The following is a 27,059-nucleotide window of genomic DNA, read 5'->3' as shown; positions in this document are numbered from 1 at the left end:
CATCATCATCATCATCGTCGTCATCATCATTATCAGTCAATCTGAACTCCAGTAATAATCCAGAATCTTCTGTCCCAGGTGTCACAGGTTTGGACACAAAGTCTGCCTGGCAACAAGAACCGTCCTGTGTGAAAAGAGCTTTAAACCATCATCTGTCTGATCCAGGACCAGCTGAGGAGGAGAGGACAGTGAGGAGGTGGTTGAGGAGGAAGAGGAAGAGGTAGAAGGGGTGGTTGAGGAGGAGGAAGAGGAGGTGAGGGAGAAAGAGGAAGAGGAGAAAAGAAGCAGGAGCTGAATCTTTCCCAGAAGATGAAGTTTCATTTGCTTCACAGGGATTCAAGATGAATCGCACTGAGGATTTGAACCTTCAGATGAATTAAAAACTGAGATGGTTTCACTCAGAGATATTGTCCCACATCGTCTCCTCACTCTGAAATTTAAGGGAACAAAAAAACAAAGACAGAAAAAAAAAACACACCTCTGGCTGGACAGCGAGGGCATGTGGAGATCCGGTCACGGCGATCAGGTCTGACAGCCGTGAGATTAAAGTCTGAAAGTCTGGCTGCCGGCAGCGGGACTCAGCTGTCTGGAAACGGAACGCAGGACGGGGCTCTGGAGACTCGGAATCACGCACTGATCCTCTGAGTTCCATCTGAAAACACACTAAATCCATGAGGTTTTTTTTCTCTGAAACTCATTAGTTTTGTTATTATTTTATCATTTGATTAGATTTTTTATTTATCCGTTATTATTTTTGGTTTGAGTTTTGATTTTTACATTTTATTTGTACTTATTTTATATTATTGTTTTCATATTATTTTTTATTTTATCTATTCATCTTTTTCTAGGTCACTTCAGATGCAGCGTCACTTAGCAAACACACATGCTCGACTGAGGACGCGGTTGTGTTTCTTCAGTGTGTTTCGGCCAATCCGGTTGGTCGGTTTTCACTGTTTGTTTGCCACTTTACAGCAATAGCCCAGAAGATTTTGTGTGTTTGGCTAATTAGCTTAGCATAGCAACATAATGGGCCTGTGAAAACACAAGAAGTGGCTCCAGCCCTCCTGTGTTGGGTTTCTTTTCCTCCTGACCAGAGCTCCGGTCATGTGATCCAGACCACTGGCTGCGTCTGATCCGGCTGCTCCCCGGCCAAGTCGCTCTAACGAGCTCTGATTTATTTTGTTGCCGCTTCAGGGAGCAACTGGGTGCGACGGGAGGAACGAGCGCGACTGGGCAGGACCATCACGAGTCGATGTCCAGAGATTCCAACTTCACTCTTATCACCCGGCAGCAACCAGAGGCCGCCATCGATTGGAGGAACTCCATCAATCCAATCGAGCGCAATCAGACGAGTCGCGAGTCTCTCTTTCTCAGCCACAGGTCATTATGGTTCAGAGATTCAGTGGCTCAGCAGCTCCGCAGTACAGCAGCTCAGTGGCTCAGCAACGCAGCAGTACAGCAGCTCAGTGGCTCAGTGGTTCAGTAATTCAGTGGTTCAACGTCTCAGTGGCGCAGCAGCTCAGTGATTCAGTGTTCAGTGATTCAATAGTTCAGCGGTTTATTTATTATGGGATGGAAACATGGTGGGGCCCCCTGCTGGTGCACCTGTAAACACGATCAGCAGTGAGCCTGTTGACGGGAGGTGACTTTAAAACTAAGATGAAGCTCCTGCTCCTCTTCTTCCTGCAGCTGATCCAGAAGTCTTCCAGAAGCTTCCTTCTCGGAGTCATTCCCACTTCAGAGCGAGGCCTCCTGCCGGGGCTCCGGTTCCCACCGGGGCTCCGCCTCCCCTGGTTGTGATTTTAAGGCCTCCTGATGCTCCTCGGAGCATCGCTGTGATGATGAGAAACCGAGAAGCTCCTCCTGATCACAGCTGAAGCCTGCAGGAAGTCGACTGTGATCTCGGACCAATCGCTCGGTGCCACAAACTGCCGCCAGCAACCTGGACTCCCTTTTTTTTGCAAAGTTACGAGCAGCAGCAGCAGCAGCAGCAGTGAAGAAGACCAGGATGAAACAGCCAGCAGGGTGCCGAGAAACAAGTCCACACGCTCTAGAAGAAGAAGAAGATATGAACTTGCCCTGATTATCCAGGCTCGGCATCCTGGGAATTCCAGAGGAGCTTCATCTCCCTGTGATAACTGGCCTGCAGGGGGCGCCACAGGTAGATCAAAGTGAACCCCTAGTCGTCCGGACCCAGCAGCCTTCTCTTCCAAAAGGACCTTGTCTTCTCAAGCCTGTTCCGCTGGGACGGCTCTCAGTGGGACGGCTCTCAGTGGAACGTCGGCGTTGCAAACCTACTGGAGTGACGATGTCCGTCCGTCACGTGGCGTATCTCCAGGACCCGCTGGGACCTCCAGGCAGCCGGAGAACGACTGCAGAGAGCGAAAATGGTTCTTCAGCAGCAGCAGCAGCAGCTGAGGTCGCGGCACAAAAAACATCTGAGGTCGCAGCAGCAGCTGCAGACGAGCAGCAGACAGTAACAGGAAGTAAAGACGGAGCTGCCAGGGTGTTTTCCTGAAGCTGGTTCAGGATTAACGCTGCTGCTGCTGCTGCTGCTGCTGCTGCTGCTGCTGCTGCTGCTCCTCCTAAAAGAGAATTATTATAAAAATGCAAATGTGGCCCATTTAACTGGAAGCTTAAGATTAAAACATTTTCAAGTGTGTGTTTACTTTGTCCAGACTCACACATTAAATTAAAGGAAGGAGGAGGACGAAGGGAAAGACGGGAGCAGGAAGGAAAGGAAGGAACGAAGGAAGGGAAGAAGGAGGAGGAGGAGAAGGCGCTCCTAGTGGAAGAACTTCACGGCTGAGATCAGAAGCTGCCGGACTAAAACTCCTGAGTCGGGATGAAAGAACCAGGAGGAACCAACCTCCGGTAGTCACACGCACACACACACCCACACACACATTGGACCTTCAGGCCTCGGTATTTGTCCTCCTCCAGTCGTCACCATCGCTTAGCAACAACAACTGTTAAAGGCTTTTTCTCTCTCTCTCTCTCTCCGCCACGGCGCCCCCTCTGTGTCCCGCTGATTATTGCGTCCGTCACCCCTCGCCATCTCTCTCTCTCTCTCTCTCTCTCTCTCTCTCTCTCTCTCTCTCTCTCTCTCTCTCTGTGTGGTGGCGGCGACACAATAATTCTGATTATTGTTGTGGAGCTGCAGCTGTGACTCGTCCACCTCCTCTCTTCTCTGTAGGTTCCACTGCTGCTGCAGCCTCGACTCTCGACGCCAATTAAACTCCTGTCTGACCCTGACGACGACCTTCCACAGAGGTGCCGACTCAGACGGGAAGTTGCTCGCCCCCCTCGGGGCTGTAAGCTCCTCCCACCATAAATCCCGCTTCCCTTTGTTTGTTCCGCCTTGTTTTCTTTTTTCTGTCGCTTTGCGTCCTTGAAAACAATCAAATTTTTCTTTCCATTTTTTTCTCTGGAATGCAGAAGATTTATTGGCGGCTCTGACATGATGTCATCGGCCAGATGACTCGAGAGCGCCGCCAGTTGGTCTCCAGCGGAAGCATCAGAAACTTTTGCGAGATCTGCAGCCAGGATCTGGTGGAGGAGGAGAGAAAGTCTGAGGAGGAATTTATCAGCTGCAGCAGCAGGACGTGGACTGCAGCTGAAAAAGTGTCTTACACACACACACACTCGCACACACACTCTGCACGTGCTCCCGTCTTTGTAATTATAATCAGCACAGCATTTGCATAGAAACACACTTGTTTATTCCCAACATGCCTCCAGTCAAACGTTAATCATTGCATCATGACCCACAAATCTCACGCACTCACACTCACACTCACACACGCACAGACACACACACACACAACCTAGCGCTCCTTCTGCTATTTTGGCCCCATAATTAACTGGCGCCTGCCGGCTGTGATGTCACTACCTCCTCGACACCCGCTGGTCATGTGACCTGTCAGCTCAGAGTGGGGACACTGGGACAGCTGTCCAGTCTGCAGGGTGTGTGTGTGTGTGTGTGTGTGTGTGCCTGTGTGTGTGTGTGTGTGTGTGTGTGTGTGTGTGTGTGTGTGTGTGCGTGCGAGATCTGAACCACTTTCTGAAATTTCTCCAAACCATTCAAACGGCCCGTCCTCTAATGAATGTTAAGTAGTGAGGCCTCAAAGAGGACATTAGACAGTATCTGTGTGTGTGTGTGTGTGTGTGTGTGTGTGTGTGTGTTTTCTGCAAACTGAAGGTGGTTACTGACGAGTTCCTGCAAGAATTCAGCGGCCCATTTCTCTCAGGGGGACGTTAAGTCCTGGAGGAAGGAGGAGAGGATGGAGGGATGGAGGGATGAAGGGGCGGAGTCACATTGGAGACAAGGAAGTAAAAATAGCCGTGCAGCTTTTCTTTGTCTCGGCTCAGAGGAGGATTCCAGCACCAGAGCTTCTCTTTGTTTGTGGAAGAAGTTTCTTCCTGAAGAAGAAGCGGGTTTGTTTAGCCTGGAGTTGACCTTGAAGACTCTAGCAGTGACCTTGAAGACAGATGGGGTTGACCTTCAGAGACTGTTGGAGTTGATTTTGGAGACTGTTGCAGTTGACCTTGAAGACTGATGGAGCTGATCTTAGAGTTGACTTTGGAGACTGTTGCAGTCGACCTTGAAGACTGATGGAATTGACCTTGTAGGCTTATGGCATTGACTTTGGAGACTGTTTCAGTTTACTTTGAACCGTTGAACTTGACCTTGAAGACTGTTGTAATTGACCTTGGAGAGTCTGTTACGGTTGACCTTGGAGGCTGAAGGACTATCAGGTCAAGGTCCAGAGCCAGACGACTGGCTGCGGAGCCAGAAAATCCAGGTCCCGTGTCAAGGGTCAGAGGTCAAGAGTCAGACTATTTCACCTAATGTTTGGGTGTTGCTCAGGATTGCAGCTTATATTTACAATGTTTCCTGTTGTGTCAATAACTTTTTTCCTGCTCTAAACTTCCTGTTTCACTCTTTGGATTGGCAGAGCTACTTCCTGTCCAGGGTTGTTTCTTCTTCTTCTTCTTCTTCTTCTTCTTCTTCTTCTTCTTCTTCTGTTTGAAGGTTCTTGCTTGATGCTTCCTGCTCCAGTCGGTCCGTTGGTCCGGTTCTGGTTGTGGTCAGAGTCACTGAGGTGTGTCATGCTGTTCTTCCTCTGTGTTGTGTTTGACTCGTTGTTGTGTCGCCCGTGGCTGCGTGTCTTTCTGCTTCCTCTTCTGACATTTGCTGCTGTCACCATCGTGGTCGCTGACTTCTGGCTGCTGCCCTTTAGGATTCCTCCGCCCTCCTGAACCGATGATCCACCGCCGACCCTTGAAGGTCGCCAGCCATCAGTTACAAAGGTTGTCTTGACGTTGTGGCTCAACCACCACGTCCAAACCTTCACCACTCAGAAGCCCGTCGTCTCCACCGCTGTTTCCTTGGTGAAGGCGCCAGCTGACAGGAAGTTGTGCGAAACCGTTGTGCGTGGCCATTAAAAAGTTTTGCTCCGATCGGCCGCCGGCTGTTTTCACTCAGTCGCACCCGACAAGATTTCAATTTTCCGCTCGAGCGCTAACGAGCAGCTGAGCCACTTCAAAGGAACGTGGTCGTCGTTAAAGAGCAGCTCCTGATTGGTTGGTGTGAAGGAGTTCCTGCCTCTGCTTTACCTGGAAACCAGGCAGCAGGTGGCGCCGCAGTTCACCAGCCGACTTGTGGCGACATTACCCATCAATTTCCCAATTACGCAATTTCTTACGACTCAAGTGTTAAAGTTCTCGAGGAAGGCCGCATTTGCACAGCTATCCTTAGCCTAGCTCCCTCCGCTAGTTTGTTAGTGTCAGTTAGCAGCGGCTGCGGACCGGTCGGGACACTCCTGGGGATCAGAACCAGAACCACAGCCCCTCCCAGTCTGAGCTAACTGTCTACAGCAGTCATCTGTTGCTGTAGCGTGGTTTACAGTAGGTTCCTGAGGAGGCGTGGCTACCCGGCTAGCCACACAGCTGTGTGGCGAAAATACACTTGTCAGAAACATTTAAGTGCTGAGCTGCAACCCGCCACCAGCTTTTTACCCTGAAGCTTTTTACCCTGAAGCTTTTTACCCTGAAGCTACTCAGTGGATTTCTGCCTCATTTTAAGTGAATTATTTGAACTATTTTCTGCTTCCTGCTGCGTTTCCCTGCAACTCTAGAACTCTGGAAACGTTCCTCAGCGACTCCGAACATTCCCGGTAGCGTCCTGTCGACAGCTGCATAGTTTCTGAGACATTCCGAGACATCGGGAAGATCTCAGACTGACAGAGTGACAGTGAGGAGGCTGTGCTGAGCTCCTCCTCCTGCTTCACGCCGCCGCCTCACAGCAGCTTCCGACTGCCGGCAGACGACAGATTGGCTCGTTTTCCTTTTACATTTTCCTTTTTTTTCTTTTTAAATCTCAGCCGCCGGCGGGATTAGCTCGGATAAATTCACCGCCGGCCGGCTGAGACTCAGCGACAGCGACTCGGGGAGAAAGACGGTTTCATGCAAAGAAAAAGAAAGAAACAGGAGGATGAAAAAGTGAGACTGTGAAGGACACGAGGAGACGTTCTGGAAGTCAGAAGACGCGAGGAGGAGGAGAGAAGACCTTCAGCGGACGAGCGAGGCAGCAGCAGGAGTGAGAGAGAGCTGAGTGCTCCTCAAGTTCATCATCCTCCTCCTCCATTATTCACCAGCTTTTATCCATCTTGTGAGTGTGTGTGTGTGTGTGTGTGTGTGTGTGTGTGTGTGTGTGTGTGTGTGTTGTGCGCTTATGACATCATCATCACCACCAGTCGGCTCCGCCCCCACACTCCTCGCACCGACGTCACTGCGGCGAAGCTTCGAGTCGCTGATTAAGAAGTGAGAGTTTGACAGAGACAGCGTCTTCATTCACTCCATCACCCTTCATCCCTCCTCCTCCTCCTCCTCTCATCCTCACCTCCTCTCTTTCCATCACACTCCCTCCTTCCACTCTGATCGCAGCTCAACTCTCTCCTCCAGGGACAGAGTGAAAAGACACCACACACAAATTTCTTCTCCTCCCTCCCTCCCCCCTCATCTGAGTGAAAGATCACTGGTGGATGAAGGTGTGAACTTAAAACTGTTGCTACTTTGGCTTCTTAAGGGGCCGTTCTCCCTCCAGCCTGGTAGATGTTTATGATCTAATTATCGTCTCTGCGTGGTTTTCCAGGAATCCGCTCGCTTCTCGCCTCCCGTCTTGCACCAGCAGCAACTTCCTGAGTGGGTTTGTCTTGGCAGAGACGCTGGAGAAACATCAACTGGTCCGCATCCTTCAGTCTTCTGGTTCTCGTCCATCCACTCGCTGTCCCGCCCTCTCAGGGCTGCAGCCAATCACCTGCTACTTCCTAAAATACTGAAGTCTCGCGACTAAAATCAAACACACGTCAAACAGTGTTACACATTTCTTTAATGTTTTACATTTTAGAAAGGCTGAAATTAGCCACCAACATTTATTATTATTATCATTATTATTATTATTATTACTATTATCATTATCATTATTATCATTATCATTATTATTATTATTATTATTATTATTATTATTATTATTAATAATAATAATAATAATAAACTCAGTGTGGACCCAAACACAGTGATACAGGCAGATGATCAGGTAGGGGGAAAAACAAGTGATGTTTTCAGCAAAATTTTCACATTTTACAGCTTTTCCAGCTACATTCTCAGCTTCTTTCCTGCTTTTTCTCTGTACATTTACCACCTCCAGGGGGCGCTGGGGAGGTCGAGGAAATGATCAATGCTGGTCGCTACTGATTGTTTCGAACACGGGTGTTCTTCCTTCTGTTGTGGTGAGAACTCGGAACCGAAGGGGCCAGGAAACAGAAAACAGAAGAAGCTCTGAGGACTTCAGACCTCTCAAGAAAGCGGTTCTGATCAGACCAGATCAGTGATCCCATCCAGAAGAAGAATCACGGTGAACACAAACAGAGAAGACCAGGAGGGTTTGGAGCTCCTCTGGCCAGGTGTGTGTTAAAACAGACTCTCTACTGCCCCCTACTTGACTCCTGTGGACTTCCCTTCTTCAGTTCTGGGTGGATTCAGTCTGGAACAATCCGTACACCTCACCAAGCACCGTGGACACACCGGGTTGGTCAAATCTCCACCATTCAGTGAAGAAAAACTGAAGACTTCAGGTGTTTTTGTTTGTTTGTTTTTGCCAAACAGAGCCACCAGTAACTCGTTCAGCACCTCATGTTGTTATTTTCCAAGCTGCTCCTCAGGCTTCAGTGGGCCGAGCACCAAACCAGAGTGGAACTCCACGAAGCAACAGCACCAGCAGGAATCTTTGGAGATCTCCAACTTTTTGTTGACCATCAAACAGTGATGTAGCAGGAAGTGGCCGCAAGTCCAGCGCCATCAGCACCGCCTCCCTACCCCTCCTCCTTCTCCTACTTCCCCTCCCTCTTCTCCTCCACCCTTCGCTCTCCTCCTTCCCATCCCTCTCCTCCTCTTCCACACCCCTTCCCCTCCTCATCCTTCCGCTTCCACCTCCTCCTTCCCCTCTTCTACCCCCTCCCCCCTTTGCTCCTTTCCCTTCCGCTCCTCCTCCTCCTGCTCCTATTCCTCCGCCTCCCTGTTTCCTTCCCCCTCTAATCCTTCCCCTCCCTTTCCTCCTCTTCCACCTGCCTTCCCTTACCCCTCGCCCCCCCCCCCCCCCCTCCTCCCTCTCCTCCTTCAGACATCGGCTGCGGCGCTGTGGTCGCCCGGCCTCTCCACCAGCCGGAGCGCCTCGTGCACGCCGGCCGCCGACAGCTTGCGGTTGATGTTGCGGTAGCGGCAGCGCAGCAGGTTGCTGTAGGTGGTGCGCAGGTCGCGGTTGAAGAAGGCGTAGATGAAGGGGTTGATGAGCGAGTTGGCGTAGCCCAGCCACAGCAGCGTGCGCTCCAGCCACAGCGGCACGCAGCTGCACTCCACGCCGCAGACGAAGGGCCTCGCGGTGGACACCAGGAAGAAGGGCAGCCAGCAGACGGTGAAGGCGCCCACCACGATGCCCAGCGTGGCCGCCGCCTTCTGCTCCCGCTTGAAGATGGACTGGTTGCGGCGGTTGCAGCGGTGGCGGCGCTGCTGCTGCTGCTGCTGCTGGTGGTCACCGCCGGCCTTGAGGAGGCGGGACATGCGGCTGCTGCACTCCTCCTCCACCTCCCGCTGCAGCTTCAGCGCCACCGCCACGCAGTCCAGGCTCTCCTCCTCTTCCTCCTCTTCCTCCTCTTGTTCCTCTTGTTCCTCCTCCTCCTCCTCTTCCTCCTGAGGCTTGGCGGCCTGCGCCACCGCCGCCGTCGCCGCTGCTGCTGCTGCTCCCTGCTGCCTCTCCCGGGGGAAGCCGCTGATGGTGTGCTTGGCGGCACTGAGCTTGGCCGCCCGGTAGATGCGGTAGTACATGATGAGCATCACCGACATGGGGATGTAGAAGGCCACGGCGGTGGAGTAGACGGTGTAGCCAAAGTCCTGGCTGATGAGGCAGACGCGTCCGTCGTTGACATTCTGCGCCCAGCCGAAGAGCGGCGGCAGCGTGATGGAGGCCGAGAGCAGCCACACCGACACGATGGTCTTGGCCATGCAGCAGCCGCTCTGACGCACCGGGTAGGTCAGCGGCTTGGTGATGCCCAGGTACCTACAGGAGTGGGAGGGGCGATAACTATCACGTTTATTTCGTGAAACTTTCACGTTATAATGTGAAACTTTCACGTGACTTTGTGAAACTTATCGTAAAACTATCACGTTATTTCGTGAAACTTTCACGTTATTTCGTGAAACTTTCACTTTATATCATAAAACTATCATGTTATTTGGTGATAATTTTCGGCTTATAGCGTGCAACTATTATCTTATTTTGTGAAACTTTCATGCAATAACGTAAAAATTATCACGTTAAAAAAAGTTTCACGTTATAATCTCATAAGGAGCCCGTTTTTTTTTTCTAGTATGGCAGCCGCGCGCTGTTGTGGGCTGGACCCTCTCAGACTCACCTGTCGATGCTGATGACGCACAGGCTCATGATGGACGCCGTGCAGCACATGACGTCCATGGCGATGAAGACGTTGCAGAAGAACTGGCCGAAGACCCAGCGGCCGCCGATCAGGTCTGTGACGCTGACAAAGGGCATGACGGCGAGCGCCACCGACAGGTCGGCCAGCGCCAGCGACACGATCAGGTAGTTGGAGGGCTGGCGCAGCTTCTTGACAAAGCACACGGAGATGACCACCAGCAGGTTGCCGCAGATGGTGGACAGCGTGAGCGCGGCGAGCGCGCCGCCGATCACCACCTTCTCGGCGCGCCCGTAGCTGAGGATCTCCTCGCCGCAGCGCGTTCCGTTGCCCTCGGCGACCACCCGCGGCTCGCTGCTGGAGGTGGAGATGGTGGAGGTGGAGGAAGAGGTGGAGGAAGTGGTGGTCGCAGCAGCCGCAGCCGCAGCCGCCGCCGCCTCTGCGGCTCCCTGCGCGATTCTGAGCAGCCGCGGCGCCAGAGCCTCGGAGATCATCCGGCCAGCGGCGCCTCCAGGAGCCCCGGCGAGCCGCTGCTGCTGCTCCTCCAGCACCAGCGGGAACCTCATGCTGCAGTTAGCGGCTCCCAAGAGGACCATACCGCCGCCGCCTCTCCATCCATGGACGCGCAGCTGCTGGCAGTCGCTCCGTGTCCCGGTCTCGGCGGGTCCAGACCCTCTGATCTCCTCACCCTCTCCTCACCCTCTCCTCGCCCGGTCTGCCTCCACGGCAGCAGCAGTCGAGACACCTAAACTCTCCTACCCAGGCGCACCCTCCTTCCCCCCGCCCCCACTCCACCCTCCTCCTCCTCGTGGTCACGCACGTGGCGCGCTGCGGGCACCTTCCCAAAAATACCTGACCTATAAAAATCTGTATATACACCAAGGCTACTGGTCTGCAGCTCGGTGCGTAAACCAGTCACAGTGCCAAAACAGGAATAAACCTAATGAACTGGATCTCACTAAATAGTTGACGACCGAATAGTGGATGAACAGTTGATGAAAAGAGGAAAACCAAAAAAAGAGTCTCGTCTCGTGCCGCTCTTCCAACGGTGCTTCCGTGCTTCCGCGCTCTCCTCCTCCCTCCGTGCGTAATTACGCAGCGCAACGCAGCGACAGACAAAGCTGCGGGGCAAGAGAAAACCACCACCACCACTACAGGGTGTGTGTGTGTGTGTGTGTGTGTGTGTGTGTGTGTGTGTGTGTGCAAGCTCCGCCCACTTGGCGCACAGCAGGACCTCTGTTGAGTCTCTGGCGCGGGAAAAGGTCCTCGATGGAGAAACTATAATCTGGATTCAGTTTTAAAAAAATAAAATAAAATAAAGTAAAATTGAAAAAAAATGTCGAGGTTTCGAGATTCTACTGCGGCAGATCTGAGGAATATGTATCAAGAATAATAACAATCCAGTCCAGACCGGATTCTGAGCCGCTCCATCTCGGACCAGTCGAGAACGCACAGCGATTTAACAGTCTGAAGCAGTAGTGCCCCCAAGCGGTCGCATGATGCATGTGCTGCATCTTTGGACGGATAAACGCTTCTAACGTCGTTTGTTCGGCAGGGATCGCAGTCAGTCCATCGCTGCTCCACTTTTCACTCATACACACTCATGCACCCTCTGGAGGCCCTCTGTGATGTCACTAAGGGTCTCACTGATTACCTCTCCCAGGTCATTGATGACCACACCTTCCCAAGGTGTGGGTTCGTGTCGCCCTCTGAGGTCTCTGAGGTCTCGTCCCTTTCACAGGGTGGACATTTTTATCAGCTCCATTATTTTATTAAACTTTATTGACACATTTTAACCTCCTTCAGAGACAGATTAAAAGAGAAACAGCAGCAACACCTGTGAGTTTCCACTTTAAATTAATGAAATTGTAATTCAAGTCAGAAGGAAGGAAACCAGTCGCAACATATAAAACCAATGGACACGGCTTGACTTGGACAGAGCGCCGCCCTGCTGACCCCGACAGGGTGTTGCAACAGGTGACTGACTTTTTAAGACCTGTGAGCTCCCAGTCTTACCTGCCTATGAACTAGATCAGGGGTCACCGACAGGGTTCCCTGTTCTTCTTCCCTGGTTCTTGGGTGCTGCAGGTAGGCCCCCAAGAACCACACGAGTGGCCCACAAGCCTGTTCTAAAAATAGCGCATTGAGCTGCATCTAAAATTACATTTTATACAAGCTTGGTAAGTTATTGTTGATAAATATTGAGAACTCATTAACTGGTCTTCACACAGACCAGTATCATCAATAATCAGTTAACTCAAGGTTAACTGAGGAAATTTGTTATTTCGGGAGAGTGTATCAAACTGGTTGCCCTTCATATGACTATACCCATTATAGTACCCATACTGTACCCATTAAGCCACTCTCAGGTTCAAAAAGGTTGGTGACCCCTGAGCTAGATTCTAACGCCTGAATCTACTGTAAAGCCTTTTAATCTTTATTTTTGAAGGTTTTTTAAGACTTTTATTTTGAAATTAACAGGAAGTCTATTCCCAGGGACTCTCCACTCATCCTCCAGCCCTAGCCTGTCAACGTCGTACGTAAATACGAGGGGTTGCCAAGCCTGTGGCTAATCCTCCTTCTTCAGCGGCGCTACGGAGAACGCACCACGGGCTGAATTGGGGGGACGGACCAAACCGGATGTGGAACCCTGGGAGGAGTCTCAGGCATCAGCGGCTGGACCGGATCGGAACCGGATCGAAAGACGAGCAGGCAGGTGAGCGCAAGGAGGTCCGTCAGATCCGTGTCCGGACCTTCAGGAGCCGCAGCTCCGCCTGATTATCCGCCCGTCACCGCTCGCTTCCTCCTCCGGGTGTGACGTCATCAGCAGGTCTCCAGCACTGAATCATCGTCTTGATCGCAGCGGGAGGGTGGGCGTCAGTCAGAGGATGCTGTGAGCCCGAACCCTCGGCCCCGAGACACAGCAACACCACGGTTCCCCTGGCGTGTCCGTCCACCGCTGCCCGGCCTCGGAGCCCCGTCAGGCCGCCATGGAGGGGGTCCTGCGGCGGCTGCAGAAGGAAGCCTCCGGCCACAAGCACAAAGCCGTGCGCGACGCCTGCGTGTACGCCTGCGGTGAGTTCCAGAGAAAAAAAAAAACCAAACGGCTTGACAGGCGAGAAATCAGGTGTTGCGGGAAATAGAGGCTTTTATTCAAAGAGCGTGATTGTTTGACTTCCGGTTTGGCTGCACCTGCTGCTGCTGCTGCTGCTGCTGCTTCTGTTGCTGGTGGCACCGCCTCAGGGATCAGGACGCTGCTGCTGCTTTCGGTGGGATTTTCTAATTTGCTTCTAGTGGGATAGACTGGTTTTCCGGGTTGGACCCTGAACGCACCACAGCCTGACGGCCCTGTAAGAAATAAATAGCTAGATAAATAAATAAATAAATAAATAAATAAATATCTGTCTGAAATCAGCTCCCCATCTATTGGCAGTGAAACATCCAAGACTCTACCTGGAATTTATTGGAAATGATCTCACAGACATGAAAGACATCAGGTATAAACTTTGAATTAACCTCAAAATCGGTGTGTAAAATTAACACCACATAACAATACCTGTTGTGACGTTTCATGCTGTGGACACGCCCCCTTTTGGTCAAACACTGTGACCAGTGCCGCCTTAGACACACACAGCATCCACCTATCCTCTCATCACCTGACGTCAACACACTAACACGCTAACACACTAACTCCCGCTTTCCGACTCGTAAAAGTGTGATTGTGAAGTTGTTTTTAAGGGGTTCACTTCACAAAAATTCAATTTAAACATGCTAACCTGGCTGGTGAGCCGCTCATGTTGATGTCACTGCCTCACATTGTTGATTGAAAAGAAAAGAAAAATGTTTTTTTTGTAATTTGTGAGTGTGAGCCGGCAGCTCCTCTCAAGAGTTTCACACTAAAATCATTTTTGTTCAAATTTAATCTTATTGGTTGTGTTTTCTCGTCCACAACAGAGCCTGTTAAGCGGAAACACTTCCTGTCGTCCAGGTGTCTAAACCCTGGTTTTCTTCTTCTCTTTTGTTTTGCTGCATCAAACTGCAGAAACTCTGGAGTCTCAGAATGGGGGAGCCAAGATCTCGGCCTCGCAGCTGCGGTGAGTCAAACAATATCAGCCGTCGAGAACACAAAACTGGATCCATAATAGTTCATCTAATAATTCACCACCGTTTCCGATGACACTTTTGTGATGTACCTCTATATGGATACGTCTGAAAAGCCTCCTCATGAGAGCGTCCAAACCTTTTCGCCTGTTTGAGAGGTTTTTCAAAGTTTAGGTGTTTCCATTACCAGTTTGTATTGCGATATTTAGGTTTTGCGCAATTCTAGGAGTCATGGAAATGCAGCTCGTGTCGCAGTCAACACGCTAACAGGGCTACGTTTGTCAACTGGCAGGCGCTCATCCATGTGATATGCAGTCAGTGCACAACCACCCGCAGGGGGGGTCGGCTGTTTAGCCGATTTGAAACCAGCTCGACACTTGCAAAGCCCAGAGAGCGGCGCCGCCTCGGGGCCTTCGCTTCCTCTTCTCTCTGTCTGATTTTTAAAACCAGTCTCACTGAAGCGTCCCGACAGCTCGGCCTCGTTTCCTCGCCACCGAGACGACACGGAGAACAATTGAAGGAGGAGAAGAAAAGAAATCAGACGTTGCGTAACCGACAGACCATCCAGAAATATCTGGTAGCCGGCCAGAAACATCGTCAGAATAAAAATAAAGGTTTATTTTTAACAAAACACTGCTAATTATTATTATAATAATAGATATTGAAGCGATCGGTAGAATAAAATCAATATACGTCGGTGGCGTTTTAGATGTCGCTTTTCCTTGTTGTCACCTGCTCTCCCGCTGTGTGCCTGCAGGGAGCGCTGTCTGTTGCCCCTCCAGATGGCGCTGGAGTCCAAGAACACCAAGCTGGGACAGACGGCGCTCGCCGGGATGCAGGTGACGTCTCTTTTTTTAAAACGTTTTTCACTTAAAATGTTTTTTTTGCGTTCTGACGTGAGGCCTTTGCTCCGCCCAGAAGCTGCTGTGTGAGGACAGGTTTGTGGGCGGAGCCTTGGTGGAGACCGAGGTCATGGAGAAGCAGCTGCTCAGCCAGATGTTGGAGGCGGTCCGAATCACGCCGTCGCTCCATGAGGACCTGCAGGTGGAGGTCATGAAGGTGAGGGCTGTGTCCAACTTCCTGTTTACATTTCCCACCACATTTCTCGCCGTGTTTCTCCTGATGGCTCCGCCCACTGTTTTCCACCCAGACCGAAAACTAGAAGTAGAACTTTGATTTATTTATTTGTTTTTGAACTTTATATCATATCAATGCTCAACAAGCAGTACCAGAACTGGCCACTAGGGGTAGTGAGTCCTGATCGCAGTGTTTCCTGTGTGCAGGTCCTGCTGTGCATCACCTACTCGCCCAACTTTGACATCAATGGCGACTCCATCCTCCGGATCGCACAGGTACGTCGAGCATCACGTCGAGGAACCGGAGGAACCGGTTCCATCCGGTCTGCCAGAACCGGCAAGTGCTGTTAGCCGCTATAGCATTAGCCGTTAACACACACAGCATTTACAGCTAGCAGAAACCAGGGAAACATGTCATGCCGGTGTGTGTGTGTGTGTGTGTGTGTGTGTGTGTGTGTGTGTGTGTGTGTGTGTGTGTGTGTGTGTGTGTGTGATTTTGTTTGTCCAGGTGTGTATTGACACCTACGTGTCCAGCTGCCACCAGCGCAGCATCAACACGGCGGTCCGAGCAACGCTGAGCCAGATCCTGGGAGACCTGACTCTGCAGCTGAGACACAGACAGGAGGTCAGACACACACACACACACACACACACACACACACACACACACAGGAATAGAACAAATGTGCCACGCTGCAGACAGTGAGCAGTTCAGGTAACCTGGGACATTCTAGCGCTGAGCAGACAAACAGGAAGAAGAATCAAAGCTGAAATGATTAATTAATAATAAGTCATAGGACACTTTGGACACGCCCCCTGCTGTGCTCTCCTCTACCATAGGGAGGCGACGGCGAGGAGGCTACGGTGACGGTGCTGCACCGCAGAGGTGAGACACAACCACAAAGATCAGACAGACGGGACGCAGAGCAGAGGCTGTCTGATATCAGAGTGTGTGTGTGTGTGTGTGTGTGTGTGTGTGTGTGTGTGTGTGTGTGTGTGTGTGTGTAGATGTGTCCCCCACCAGCCAGGCCCTGTGTGAGGACGTGGTGACGGTCCTGACGGTCTTCTGTGAGAAGCTGGAGTCGGTGGAGAGGTGAAGCTGAGCCCCTGCCGCTCATCATCCTCGATGCTGTCTCCTGATTGGCTGACGGTTATTGTTATTTTTGTCTGGCCGTTCAGCGGGAACCAGCTCCTGCAGCTCCTCTACCTGGAGTGCATCCTGTCCATGCTGGCCAGCTGTCCTCCCACGATGCACCTGTCACGGGGCTTCACCGACCTGGTGTGGTCAGTTGCGATTTTTTTTTTTTTTTTTGGCCCTCCCGGCCACCAGGTGTCACTGTAGAAAGATGTCGTGTTCTTGCCGATTGGAATCCAGCGTCTCCTGGTCTCCTGCTGCAGGAAGCAGCTCTGTCCGTCCCTGGTGGCGCTCATGGGAAACCCAGTCAGCGACAAGACCATCACCTCCTACCACGGCCACACGGGGGTGCTGGTGCACGACCGCCTCTTCGACAGACTCGGTGAGTCAGCATCAAAAACAGAGAGATAAAGTTTCCACCAACTCCCCAAAACTCACCAAATTTTGTTCCCGTCAAGACGGCAAACAAGATTCTGCTCTATAGCGCCGCCTAGGAACGCACTTCCTAGTGGTCACTAAGAAGTCTCGCATCATATTTGTGTCATATTTATTCTGTCACTTATCGTGCTTGTTGTATTGTATTTAACACACCGTATTTATATGAAACTCACCAAAAAAAATCACGCGTTTGCATTCCTCTCCCCAAGGCATGGAGGCGGAGCCGGCCGGCGGGGGCGTGTCTGACCACGGCCGGGGGTCGGGCTGCTCGTCCAGCGCCCCCGCCAGGATGGCGCCGGTGGTGCGGACCGTGTGCTACATCGCGGCCGAGCTGGTGCGTCTGGTGAGCTGCGTGGAGTCCATGAAGCCGGTGCTGCAGTCGCTCTACCACCGCATTCTGCTGTACCCACCACCGCAGCATCGCACCGAGGCCATTCGCATCATGAAGGAGGTGGGCGGGGCCGGAGGGTGGGCGGGGCTAGCGCTCACCGCTGCTGTAGAGGATAAGCAAGTACAGGGCAGCACTGATGTTTTCCTGTTTTGTGTGTGTGTGTGTGTGTGTGTGTGTGTGTGTGTGTGTGTGTGTGTGTGTGTGTGTGTGTGTGTGTGTGTGTGTGTGTGTTTGTTTCAGATCCTGGGCAGTCCGCAGCGGCTCTACGACTTGGCCGGGCCCTGCACCGCTGAGCCCGAGACCAGGAAGCGCTCCTTCTCCAAGAGGAAGTCCCACCTGGACCTTCTCAAACTGTCAGACTCACTTCCTGTTGTTGTCTGCATGTTGTCGTCGTGGTCGCGGTCGTTATGGTTTGTATTGACTGAAGGTGTTTGTGTGTGTGTGGACCGCAGCGTGATGGACGGGATGACGGAGGCCTGCGTGAAGGGCGGCATCGAGGCCTGCTACTCCTCTGTGTCCTGCGCCTGCGCCCTGCTGGTGGCGCTAGACGAGCTGTCGCACGGCCGCGGTATCCAATCAGAACAGGTGAGAGAGAAGTCTTTGTGATTGGTGGACAGATGTTGAGGCGGCTTATTCATCAAGTCATATGTATTGTATCGCATTTACTGTATTTATCGTATTGTATTTTTTTTTTTCATTATACCTATCACATTTAAATATATCTATCATCATAGTAATATTTATCGTGTCATATTTATCATCTTTAAATATATTGTATTTATCAAATTGTATGTAGCGTATTGTGCTTATCCTCTTTATTGTAATTTATGTACCAGATTTATATGTTGTATTTATGCATGAAGCGTCAAATTTACATTCATCTCATCATCATCTTCTCACCTAAGATCATAACGATTTCTGTCGCCGCCTTTCGCAGGCCCGCCTCCTCCTCAGGCGATTGGACGACCTGAAGGAGGGGACGGAGTCGAGCCGAGAGTCGATGGAGATCAACGAGGCCGACTTCCGCTGGCAGAGACACGTCCTGGCGTCGGAGCAGCCGGGCTCCGCCCCTGGCTCCGCCCCCACCGCCGAGCGCAGCCCCGACGTCAGCATCAGCGTCACCACGGAGACGGGCCAGACCATGCTGGGCCTGGAGGCGGGGCCGGGCCATGCCTCCCCGGAGGAGTGCGTGGAGGAGCCGCGCCTCCCGTCGCCGTCGTCCTGCGGCGAGCCGGAGGAGGAGGAGGGGGCAGGGGGCCGGGACAGACAGAGGGAGGGGGGCGGAGCCGAGCAAGCGGGCGCGGTCCCGCCCGACGTGGTGCAGCGGAGCCACGCCCTGGTCTACCCGGACATCACCAACTTCCTGTCGGTGGAGTCCAGGTGCAGGGTGCCGCCCGGTGGAGGCTCGCGGTACAGCGAGAGCAACTTCAGGTGGGATGAAATAAAATGATTCTAATGACTTCACCTGACAGATCTCACTTCCTGTTTGAACCTAAACTGTAAAGCTCCTTACGCACCTGGCAATCGGCGAAGCGACACGAATGAACAATGTCTTTGAGTTCACCCAATATTGTTCTCAGCCTTGGCAGGTTGATGTTCTGTCATCAACATGCCAACATCCTGTAGATTGGTCAGAGGTCAAAGCCGCTGCCTTTTTGCCTCGCAAAATTCGAGCGAAAAAAATAACAGCAGCTTTTTCACTCTGTGGAAATTCGCTGCCGGTGTGGAAGGTCGCGTTGACTTCGAGAGGTTTTACATAAAAGCAAATTCGCAAATTCGCTCCCGGTGTGTAAAGACCTTTGCTCCGCCTCCAGCATGGAGGAGCAGGACCTGTCCCGCACCGAGTTCGACTCGTGCGACCAGTACTCCATGGCGGCGGAGAAGGACTCGGGCCGCTCCGACGTGTCCGACATCGGCTCTGACAACGTGTCGCTGGCCGACGAGGAGCTGCAGCTGCAGCTGCACCAGCAGCAGCTGCAGCAGCTGCAGCAGACGACCGCCACCGCCACGGCGACGCCTCTCGACTGCCCCGCCCACCGCTCGCTGCGCACCGCCGCCCTGTCGCTCAAGCTGCTCCGCAGCCAGGAGGCCGACCAGCAGAGCGCCCGCCTCTTCGTCCAGTCGCTGGCGGCGCTGCTGCCCCGCCTCCTGGGCCTGGCCACGCCCCCCGAGGTGGACCGCTCGCTGCAGAACTTTGCCTCCACCTTCTGCTCCAGCCTGCAGGCGGGTGAGAAGGGGGATGGGCTGAGGCGGTGTCTGATTTAACTTCAGGATCCATCAGACAGTGAGGTCTAACAACAACCCCCGCCCTCCTCCAGGTGGCGTGCGCTCCCCAGGCTTCGAGTCAGCTGACGCTGGGAGCTGCCAGCCGCTGATGAACGCCGACGGCCTCTACCTGCTGTGCTACTGCGCCCTGCTGCTCAACCTCAAGCTCTGCTGCTGCGACTACTACCGGCGCCGCACGCTGGCGTCCGGCCTCGGCCTGGTGAGCCCAGAACCGTTGACCCCTCCCCCGCAGCAAACACACACACGCCAGTTCGACCAATCAGAGGCCTCGTCCTCTGCTAGAAAAATTATAATAATAATAACAATAATAATAATAATAAACCTTTGTTGAGGTCCAGCTGTTCAGGCTGAGCTGCAGGTATCAGGGGCGGAGCCAGCTGTCAGTCAACATGCCCCGCCCACTTTATTGCTGTCGGTCACAAGATTCACTCATTCCAAGCAACACCTATTTTTTTTTTAACCTTTAAAAAAAGTGCCACCCAGTCAGAAGCTGGATTGAGCTGTGTGTGTGTGTGTGTGTGTGTGTGTGTGTGTATGTATGTGTGTGTGTGTGTGTGTGTGTGTGTGTGTGTGTGTGTGCGTGCGTGTGTGTGCGCGTGCGTGTGTGTGCGTGTGCGTGCAGAAGGAGTTTGTGCGGCTGATCCAGGGCAGCGGCGTGCTGGTGGTTCTCTCTCCGGCCTGGATCGAGGAGCTCTACCAGCAGGTGCTGGAGCGCAACCTGCTGGCCGAGGCCGGCTACTGGGGCTGGGCGGAGGAGCAGACGGCGCCCCCTCTGGTCTCCATGCTGAGAGGTAACGCAGTCGACCGGCCGCTCCGACACACGACTTCTGAACGGGGCTCTGAAAACCACTTCCTGTTCTGTTCCCCTCAGACATCGACGGTCTCGGGGGCGGCGCCACCATCGGAGGTCAGCTGACCAGGAGGGTGTCGGGCCAATCGGCAGTCAGCTGGGACAAGGCCGGCGGCGACGCCGTGATGGCGGGTTAGTCACAACAACAAAAGTCTTAAAGGTTCCTCATTGGTTTTCACTCAGCTGCTGAACTATGCTAGTTAGCTTTAATGCTAAGTCATCACTCCTACATCATTCATTCATTTTTAAAATACTATTTATTAAAAAAGATCTACAAATATTTATATATACATTATATGTTAAATTAGATTCAATTGTATATTATATTATATCATATTATACATGACATTTCAAATGCATGTAAGTGATTATACTATATTGATTATTATGTTTATAATACTATGCTGCACTATTGCACTATTATTATGATCACCGCTACTACTGTTATTATTGTTTTTTCACTGTTGCTATTATTGTTATAAATATAGTATATTAATATATATGATATTATATATAAATAAAGAAATCAGAAATTCTTTTGAATCAAATGAGCATGATTTGATCCCCTTTCATATTGTCAGACTGCACACTGGTGGCTGGCTGCAGTATTGCACTGAAGCCCCGCCCCTTTCAGGTTAGCCGATGGATCAAAGTAAAAGCATAAAGTTCGAGTTCTTCCGGTATTTTCGTGTGGTTTGTGTCAAGCCCACGTTCGTTTTGGCAACTGTCACTGGTTGCCATTTCAATCAGCTGTCACATTGTAAAAGTGGGCGGACCGTTGACACAAGACTCTTGATCCTGATTGGCTCGGCGCTGCTCCATTCAGTCTTGTGTTAGCGACCGATTAAAGCCCGAGTTCTCAGGAAGTTCTTGGCTTCATTCCAGCACGGTGACAGGAAGTGAAGCCGCCGCCGCCCTTGTTTTGACCCCAACCACCCCCCTCCACGCCCAACCCCACCCCCGACTTCCTCCGCCATTAAAACCATGTTCTGCCCCCCCAACACCTCATCCCCCACCTCACCACCACCATTTTGTCCTTCCAGGCTCCGTCTTCTCGCGCTTCATTCTGACCGGCGTGTGGAAGAACCTGATGGACGTGCTGTCGGTGCCGCTGACGGGCCGCATGGCGGGCAGCTCCAAGGGCCTGGCGTTCATCCTGGGCGCCGAGGGCGCCAAGGAGCAGAGCCAGCGCGAGAGGGACGCCATCTGCCTCAGCCTGGACGGCCTGCGCAAGGCGGCGGCGCTCAGCTGCGCCCTCGGTGGGTCCACACGCCACACGACGCGCTGTCGTCGGAGGCTTGGGTTGGTTCAGGGATGTGGGGGGGGGGGGCATGGCAGGGTTTACGTCCTGTATCAACATCTTATCAGCATGTCAGACCACTAAAGGCAACGTCAGGAAACTTTATTGGTACTTTTGTTGCAGCAGTGACGGGAAGTGAGGATCTGTTCTCATTGTTCTGATTTTCACTCCATGCGTGTTTGTGTGTGTGTGTGTGTGTGTGTGCGCAGGCGTGGCTGCCAACTGCGCCTCAGCTCTCGCCCAGATGGCCGCCGCCTCCTGTGTGCAGGAGGAGAGAGAGGAGAGGGAGGCGGGGGAGGCGGGGGACACCATCACTCAAGGTAAGGCTAGACACACACACACAGACACACACCTACCTACACACACTCACCATCTTAAAAAGTGACCTTGTACTTAATCATCGATTAAATCCCTAATTAATTAAAATTTTAATTTGATTATGAATTTCACTTTGTTTTGTCGATACTAATTGAACATTTTCTTTTGACTCACCTTCGTTAAAGGTGTTTGAAGGTGATAGCGTTCATAATGAATAGACTTTTGTTGCCACCTAGCGGTGGCTATTGGGAGCTGCAACCGCATCATTTACCTCCCAGCTGCTGTAACGTTTCTTCCTCTCCTTCTTCTTCTTCTCAGTAGTTGTTGTTGTTATTATTATTATAATCATTATTATTATCGTAATAATAATATTAACACCGCGGTTTGAGCGTCACCTCACTGAGCTGTGCTGTCGCCGCTGCCGCCCATCCAGTCAAGCAGCGCCTGGAGCAGATGGCCCGGCCGCAGCCGGCCGTGCGCCTCCACACGGCCCACGTGCTGTGCATGGACGCCATCCTGAACGTGGGGCTGGAGATGGGCAGCCACAACCACGACTGCTGGCCGCACGTCTTCAGGTGAGGCCACGCACGGCAACCACACACAAAACTGCTTTACCTGTTTATGACTCATTAATGTGCCTGCTGCTGTGGAATCACTTGTATCTCTACGCTGGAGGCACTCAAAGACAAAATAGGCCATAAAGATTTTTTTCCGATGAGTCGTAGGTCCGTTTAGGAGGTCGGTCAGGCCTATGATGATAATACTGTCATAATATATAATATATAATATAAATACTATGTCATAATAACAATACTGTGATATTCAAAAGAAAATGTTCTTTTCTGCTAACTGCTCCAAAAATGAAGTGAAAGTTTAAAAACTTGGCTGGGTGTGCATTGCTATATTTCCATCATCCTTCTTGTCATCATCATTATTATTATTATTATTATTATTATTTTTATTATTATTATTATCATGATCATTGTTATTATTATTGTTATTATTATTATTATTATCAGCATCATAGTATTCTGTGTCTGTGACTCCCCAGGGTGACAGAGTACATCAGCCTGCTGGAGCACAGCCACTTCAGTGACGGTGCCCCGCCCCCCCTCACCACCTACACCCAGACTGGCCAGCAGGGGGCGGGCCTGAGCCTGGGCCTCGGCCTGGGTCTGGGTCTGGGTGTGGACGTGGACCTGGGCCTGGAGCTGAGCGACGAGGCGGGACCCGGGACCTCCGGGTCCAAGGTCGTCCAGCCGCCGTCCATCCAGGAGCTGCTGAGGGAGAGCGGCGGCGGCGGCGAGCTGAGGGGCGGGAGCCTGATGAACGGGACGAACGCCGCCAAGGCCGTGTGCACGCTGTCCACGCAGGCCGACAGGTGAGACGGAAGCTCCTGATTGGATGAATTGTTTTTAAAAAAAAATAGTTAAAGGACATTTTTAAAAGTTTTGTAATAATGAAAATGGGACAAACATGAGCTGGTGGAGCTCCGCCCTGACCTGGTGGGCGGAGCCAGTAAAGTTTCTCTCCAGGTGTGAAACGGCGGGAAGGTTTTACAAGAGAGGGGGAAAAAAAAGAGCATCAGAGCGTCACAGGTTACAGCCTGTCAACACCAGGGGGCAGCACAAGACTGCCTCCCTGCAAATCTGTGTGTGCGTGTTTGTGTGTGTGTGCGTGTGTGCGTGAGAGAGAGGAGTCCTGATCAAAAACGGGACATTTGGACTTTTTCAAGTTTTTTACAGGATGAAATGTTAAAATCCAGCAACACTTTGGTGTGCGTGTGTGCATGCGTGTGTGTGTGTGTGTGTGTGTGTGTGTGTGTATGCGTGCTTCTCTGCCCTGATTGAGGTTTATTCCTCCACGCACTCACTCACACTGTGTGTTTATTCCTGGGATCATCTCTTATGTAAGAGTTTATCTCGGCCGGTTTTAGGGGCTAAAAAAAATTAAATAAAGAAGAAAGAAAAGCTAAAAAAAAATAAAAAATACACACCCAAAGTGTGTCAGAACAGATGGAGCCAACACACGCAACAGCGTCAACACAACAACAATAACAGCAACAAAGTGTTTCTGTTTTTAAGCAATAAATCAGCTCATGACCCCAATTCTTTTTTTTTCACGTTTTTTAATCCTTCACATTCTTGTCGAGAGAAACTGGAGCAACAAACCACCTTGTGTGTGTGTGTGTGTGTGTGTGTGTGTGTGTGTGTGTGTGTGTGTGTGTGTGTGTGTGTGTGTGTGTGTGTGTGTGTGTGGCTTCATCACCCCAGGCTGTTTGAAGACGCCGCCACCAAGCTGAACCTGGCCGGGCTGCTGGGTTTCCTGCAGCAGCTCCGCAGAGCTTCTCAGTCTCAGCTGTTCGACTCGGTGTCTGAGAGCGCCGACTACTCCCTGGCCATGCCCGGTACTGCAGAATACATGTTGCTTTAATGTCAATTGAATACGAACCAAAGCAAAGTTACAACAAAATCAGTGTCTTCACCGCTTCACGGTATTTAGCTCTTCATTGAAATGACTCTGAAAACACTGGAAAATGGATGAAATACAGCTATTTTATTATTGACTTACTGTTAAAATAATTTCTTCAAGTGTTGGCCGGCCGGATTAGAAATCTTAATGGGCCGCATATGGCCCCCGGGCCGTAGTTTGCCCATACCTGCACGAGAGGGTTTGTCATGCGTTTCCTGCTTGGACCATCCTCCAGTTCCTGGCCTCCCAAGTGCGTCTGTGTGACCTTCAGGTGACCTTGACCCCCCCCCCCCCCAGCTGACTTCGCTCTGTCTCTCTCTCTCTCGGTAGGCGGGGCCAAGTCCACGCTGGACCGCCGCAGCGTCCTCCACCTGGTGCGCCTGGGCGAGGCCATGCTGCGCGTCGTTCGCAACCGCAGCCGCCCGCTGCTGCACAAGATGCGGGCCTGGAGCGTGGTGGCGCCCCACCTGGTGGAGGTGCGCAAGTTCGCTCCCCTGGCAGCAGTGTTTATTTTTAAAAAACACACCTGCGATGAACTTGGTCCGCAGCGCCTCCTCCCCTCCTGCAGAGGTCGCCACCTCCTCCTCGTCCGACTCCTGGTTGCTCACAGTACCTCCTCCCGTCCTGCAGGCGGCGTGCCACCAGGAGCGCCACGTCTCCCAGAAGGCCGTCTCCTTCATCCACGACGTGCTGACGGAGGTTCTGACCAGCTGGGCCGAGCCGCCGCACTTCCGCTTCAACGAGGCGCTGTTCCGGCCCTTCGAGCACATCATGCAGCTGGAGCTGTGCGACGACGATGTCCAGGACCAGGTGGGCGGGGCTCGGGTGGGGAGGGGGCGGCGCGACTGGTGGGGCCACAGTGGGTTCCAAAATTTGACAGAGGGGCCAGAGCAGCAGCAGATGGATGGAGTGTTTTGGTGACACCACCTCATAGGAGGAAAAAACCTATCATGGGATGTGTAGCCAACATGTTGCTTTAATGGCAATTGAAAATTAACAAAGGCAAAGTTACAACAGGAGAGTGTCTTTGAAGCCCCGCCTTATTTAACTCTTTATTGAAAGGACTCATAAAACACAGACAAGATGGATGAAATACAGCTATTGTATGACTTACTCACACACACACACACACACACACACACACACACACACACACACACACACAAAACAATCAAAAAAGCGAAATCTCAGGACTCCATCTGCCGCTTTATGTTTGTGCCTTGTGTTCTTTTTCTCTTGTCGATATTTTTTTGCATTTTGCATTTGCAGTGGCCTTTACACTCTCATTCTTTTTCATGTTACTCTGACCTAGTTTTTCTTTTCTTGCACCTGCACGCTACCCTTACACCGGGGGGCCGCCGAGTAACCAAATATTGTAGGATCGACAATAAAAAAGCTGCCTTAAAAAAAATAAAAACAACCCGGTGTTGCGCCCCCTGCAGGTGGTGACGTCCATCGGCGAGCTGGTGGAGGCGTGCTCTCCCCAGATCCTGTCAGGCTGGCGGCCGCTCTTCAGCGCCCTGAGGACGGTGCACGGCGGCAAGGCCGACACCAAGGACTACCTGCTGGGCGAGTACTCCATGGGTACGAGGGCCCTGCCCGTCAGGGTTGGAGTGGAGGGGGTGGGGCTATACCTGCTGAATACCTGCTAAGCTCCGCCTTCACCGCTCCTCCTCTCCTCCTCCCCCACACGCAGGAAAGTCCCAGGCTCCCGTCTTCGACGTCTTCGAGGCCTTCATCAGCACCGACAACATCCAGGTGTTCGCCAACGCCGCCACCGACTACATCATGTGCCTCATGAAGTTCGTCAAGGGCCTCGGTGGGTCTACTGGCTGTGGCCCCTCCCCCTTTCGTTTTTTTTTTTTTTTTCCTTTTACGGCGTCGTCGCAGATGATGTCGACGTGTCTAAACCTTCTCTGGTTCCTCGGACCTCCTGCCCGCAGGTGAGCTGGACTCCAGGGAGATTGGGGACTGCGTCCACTCGGCCTCGGCGCTCAGCTCCACCGACCTCTGCCTGCCGGCGCTCGACTACCTGCGCAGGTGTTCTCAGGTACCAAGCCCAGGGGGCGCTGGTTCGGGTTACAAAGTGTTTTTTTTTTAAATTAATAACCATCTGATTTTGGAAGTCACGACTACTGACCGAAGGTGGGAAGTAGCACAACAGTACAAATACTTTGCTACTCTAGTATACTTTTTAAGTGGAAAAGCATGCTGCTTACTTCTGTTGTTTAAAATGATCCAGATGCTCATCAAGACCTCTGACCTCTGACCCCAGTTCAGTCCAGATGTCTATTTTACACAAGTATCCTCAGCCATCAACTGGCCAGCTCACTTCCTGTCTCTCCCCCCCCCCCCCTGCAGCTGCTGGGGAAGATCTACCGGATGTCGTCGCGGCCGGTCTTTCTCGGCGCTCGACTCGCCGGCCTGCCGCCGCAGGGCCAGGAGCGCTCGGTCAGCACAGAGGACGGCGTGGAGTGCGTCCTGCAGGAGTTTGATGACGACACCGGTGATCACCTCCCTCTCCTCTCGCTCCTCTCGCTCCTCTCGGCCCCTCCCCCCACCGGTGGGCGTGTCCCCTGACACTGTGGCTCCGCCCCCCTCCCCTCCCTGCAGGTCTGATCCAGGTGTGGATCCTGCTGCTGGAGCAGCTGACGGCCGCCGTGTCCACCTGCCCTCGCCAGCACCAGCCGCCCACGCTGGAGC

At 52.2% G+C, this 27,059-nt stretch overlaps 2 protein-coding genes across 5 annotated transcripts in view; one reads left to right on the top strand and one right to left on the bottom strand.

The window, feature by feature from the left end:
- Positions 1-8,647: 8,647 nt before the first annotated feature.
- Positions 8,648-10,864, bottom strand: htr7a (5-hydroxytryptamine (serotonin) receptor 7a). The gene is made up of 3 exons (XM_076046135.1): positions 9,972-10,864; positions 9,298-9,616; positions 8,648-9,237 (listed from the first exon to the last, which is right to left on the bottom strand). Exons 1-3 carry the CDS (start codon positions 10,583-10,585, stop codon positions 8,680-8,682), a joined length of 1,491 nt encoding a protein of 496 aa, XP_075902250.1. The 5' UTR covers positions 10,586-10,864; the 3' UTR covers positions 8,648-8,679.
- Positions 10,865-12,498: 1,634 nt separating this feature from the next.
- The window catches only part of arfgef3 (ARFGEF family member 3), a 23,224-nt gene continuing 8,663 nt past the window's right edge, over positions 12,499-27,059 (top strand). For 3 of the 4 annotated variants that reach the window (XM_076046101.1, XM_076046099.1, XM_076046098.1), the window contains exons 1-30: positions 12,500-13,064; positions 14,032-14,083; positions 14,848-14,929; positions 15,009-15,149; positions 15,374-15,442; positions 15,675-15,791; positions 16,007-16,052; positions 16,175-16,259; positions 16,346-16,450; positions 16,565-16,683; positions 16,949-17,190; positions 17,371-17,483; positions 17,583-17,715; positions 18,068-18,561; positions 18,945-19,357; positions 19,449-19,615; positions 20,039-20,207; positions 20,288-20,398; positions 21,310-21,525; positions 21,776-21,886; positions 22,318-22,459; positions 22,936-23,265; positions 24,158-24,291; positions 24,687-24,832; positions 24,987-25,166; positions 25,799-25,940; positions 26,053-26,175; positions 26,300-26,406; positions 26,718-26,862; positions 26,970-27,059. The exon at positions 26,970-27,059 is cut by the window's right edge and continues 39 nt beyond it. In XM_076046101.1, coding sequence (XP_075902216.1) covers positions 12,980-13,064; positions 14,032-14,083; positions 14,848-14,929; positions 15,009-15,149; positions 15,374-15,442; positions 15,675-15,791; positions 16,007-16,052; positions 16,175-16,259; positions 16,346-16,450; positions 16,565-16,683; positions 16,949-17,190; positions 17,371-17,483; positions 17,583-17,715; positions 18,068-18,561; positions 18,945-19,357; positions 19,449-19,615; positions 20,039-20,207; positions 20,288-20,398; positions 21,310-21,525; positions 21,776-21,886; positions 22,318-22,459; positions 22,936-23,265; positions 24,158-24,291; positions 24,687-24,832; positions 24,987-25,166; positions 25,799-25,940; positions 26,053-26,175; positions 26,300-26,406; positions 26,718-26,862; positions 26,970-27,059 — 4,609 coding nt within the window. In that variant the 5' untranslated portion in view covers positions 12,500-12,979. Of the gene's footprint in view, positions 13,065-14,031; positions 14,084-14,847; positions 14,930-15,008; positions 15,150-15,373; positions 15,443-15,674; positions 15,792-16,006; positions 16,053-16,174; positions 16,260-16,345; positions 16,451-16,564; positions 16,684-16,948; positions 17,191-17,370; positions 17,484-17,582; positions 17,716-18,067; positions 18,562-18,944; positions 19,358-19,448; positions 19,616-20,038; positions 20,208-20,287; positions 20,399-21,309; positions 21,526-21,775; positions 21,887-22,317; positions 22,460-22,935; positions 23,266-24,157; positions 24,292-24,686; positions 24,833-24,986; positions 25,167-25,798; positions 25,941-26,052; positions 26,176-26,299; positions 26,407-26,717; positions 26,863-26,969 lie in introns of all 4 variants that reach the window. The other variant, XM_076046100.1, reaches the window with a different exon arrangement.

Source organism: Nelusetta ayraudi, unplaced genomic scaffold (genome assembly GCF_046127955.1).
Source record: "Nelusetta ayraudi isolate G7.1 ecotype Tasmania unplaced genomic scaffold, CSIRO-AGI_Nayr_v1 ptg000089l, whole genome shotgun sequence".
In the NCBI taxonomy this organism is placed as follows: domain Eukaryota; kingdom Metazoa; phylum Chordata; class Actinopteri; order Tetraodontiformes; family Monacanthidae; genus Nelusetta; species Nelusetta ayraudi.
This window is presented reverse-complemented; position numbering and strand designations above follow the sequence as displayed.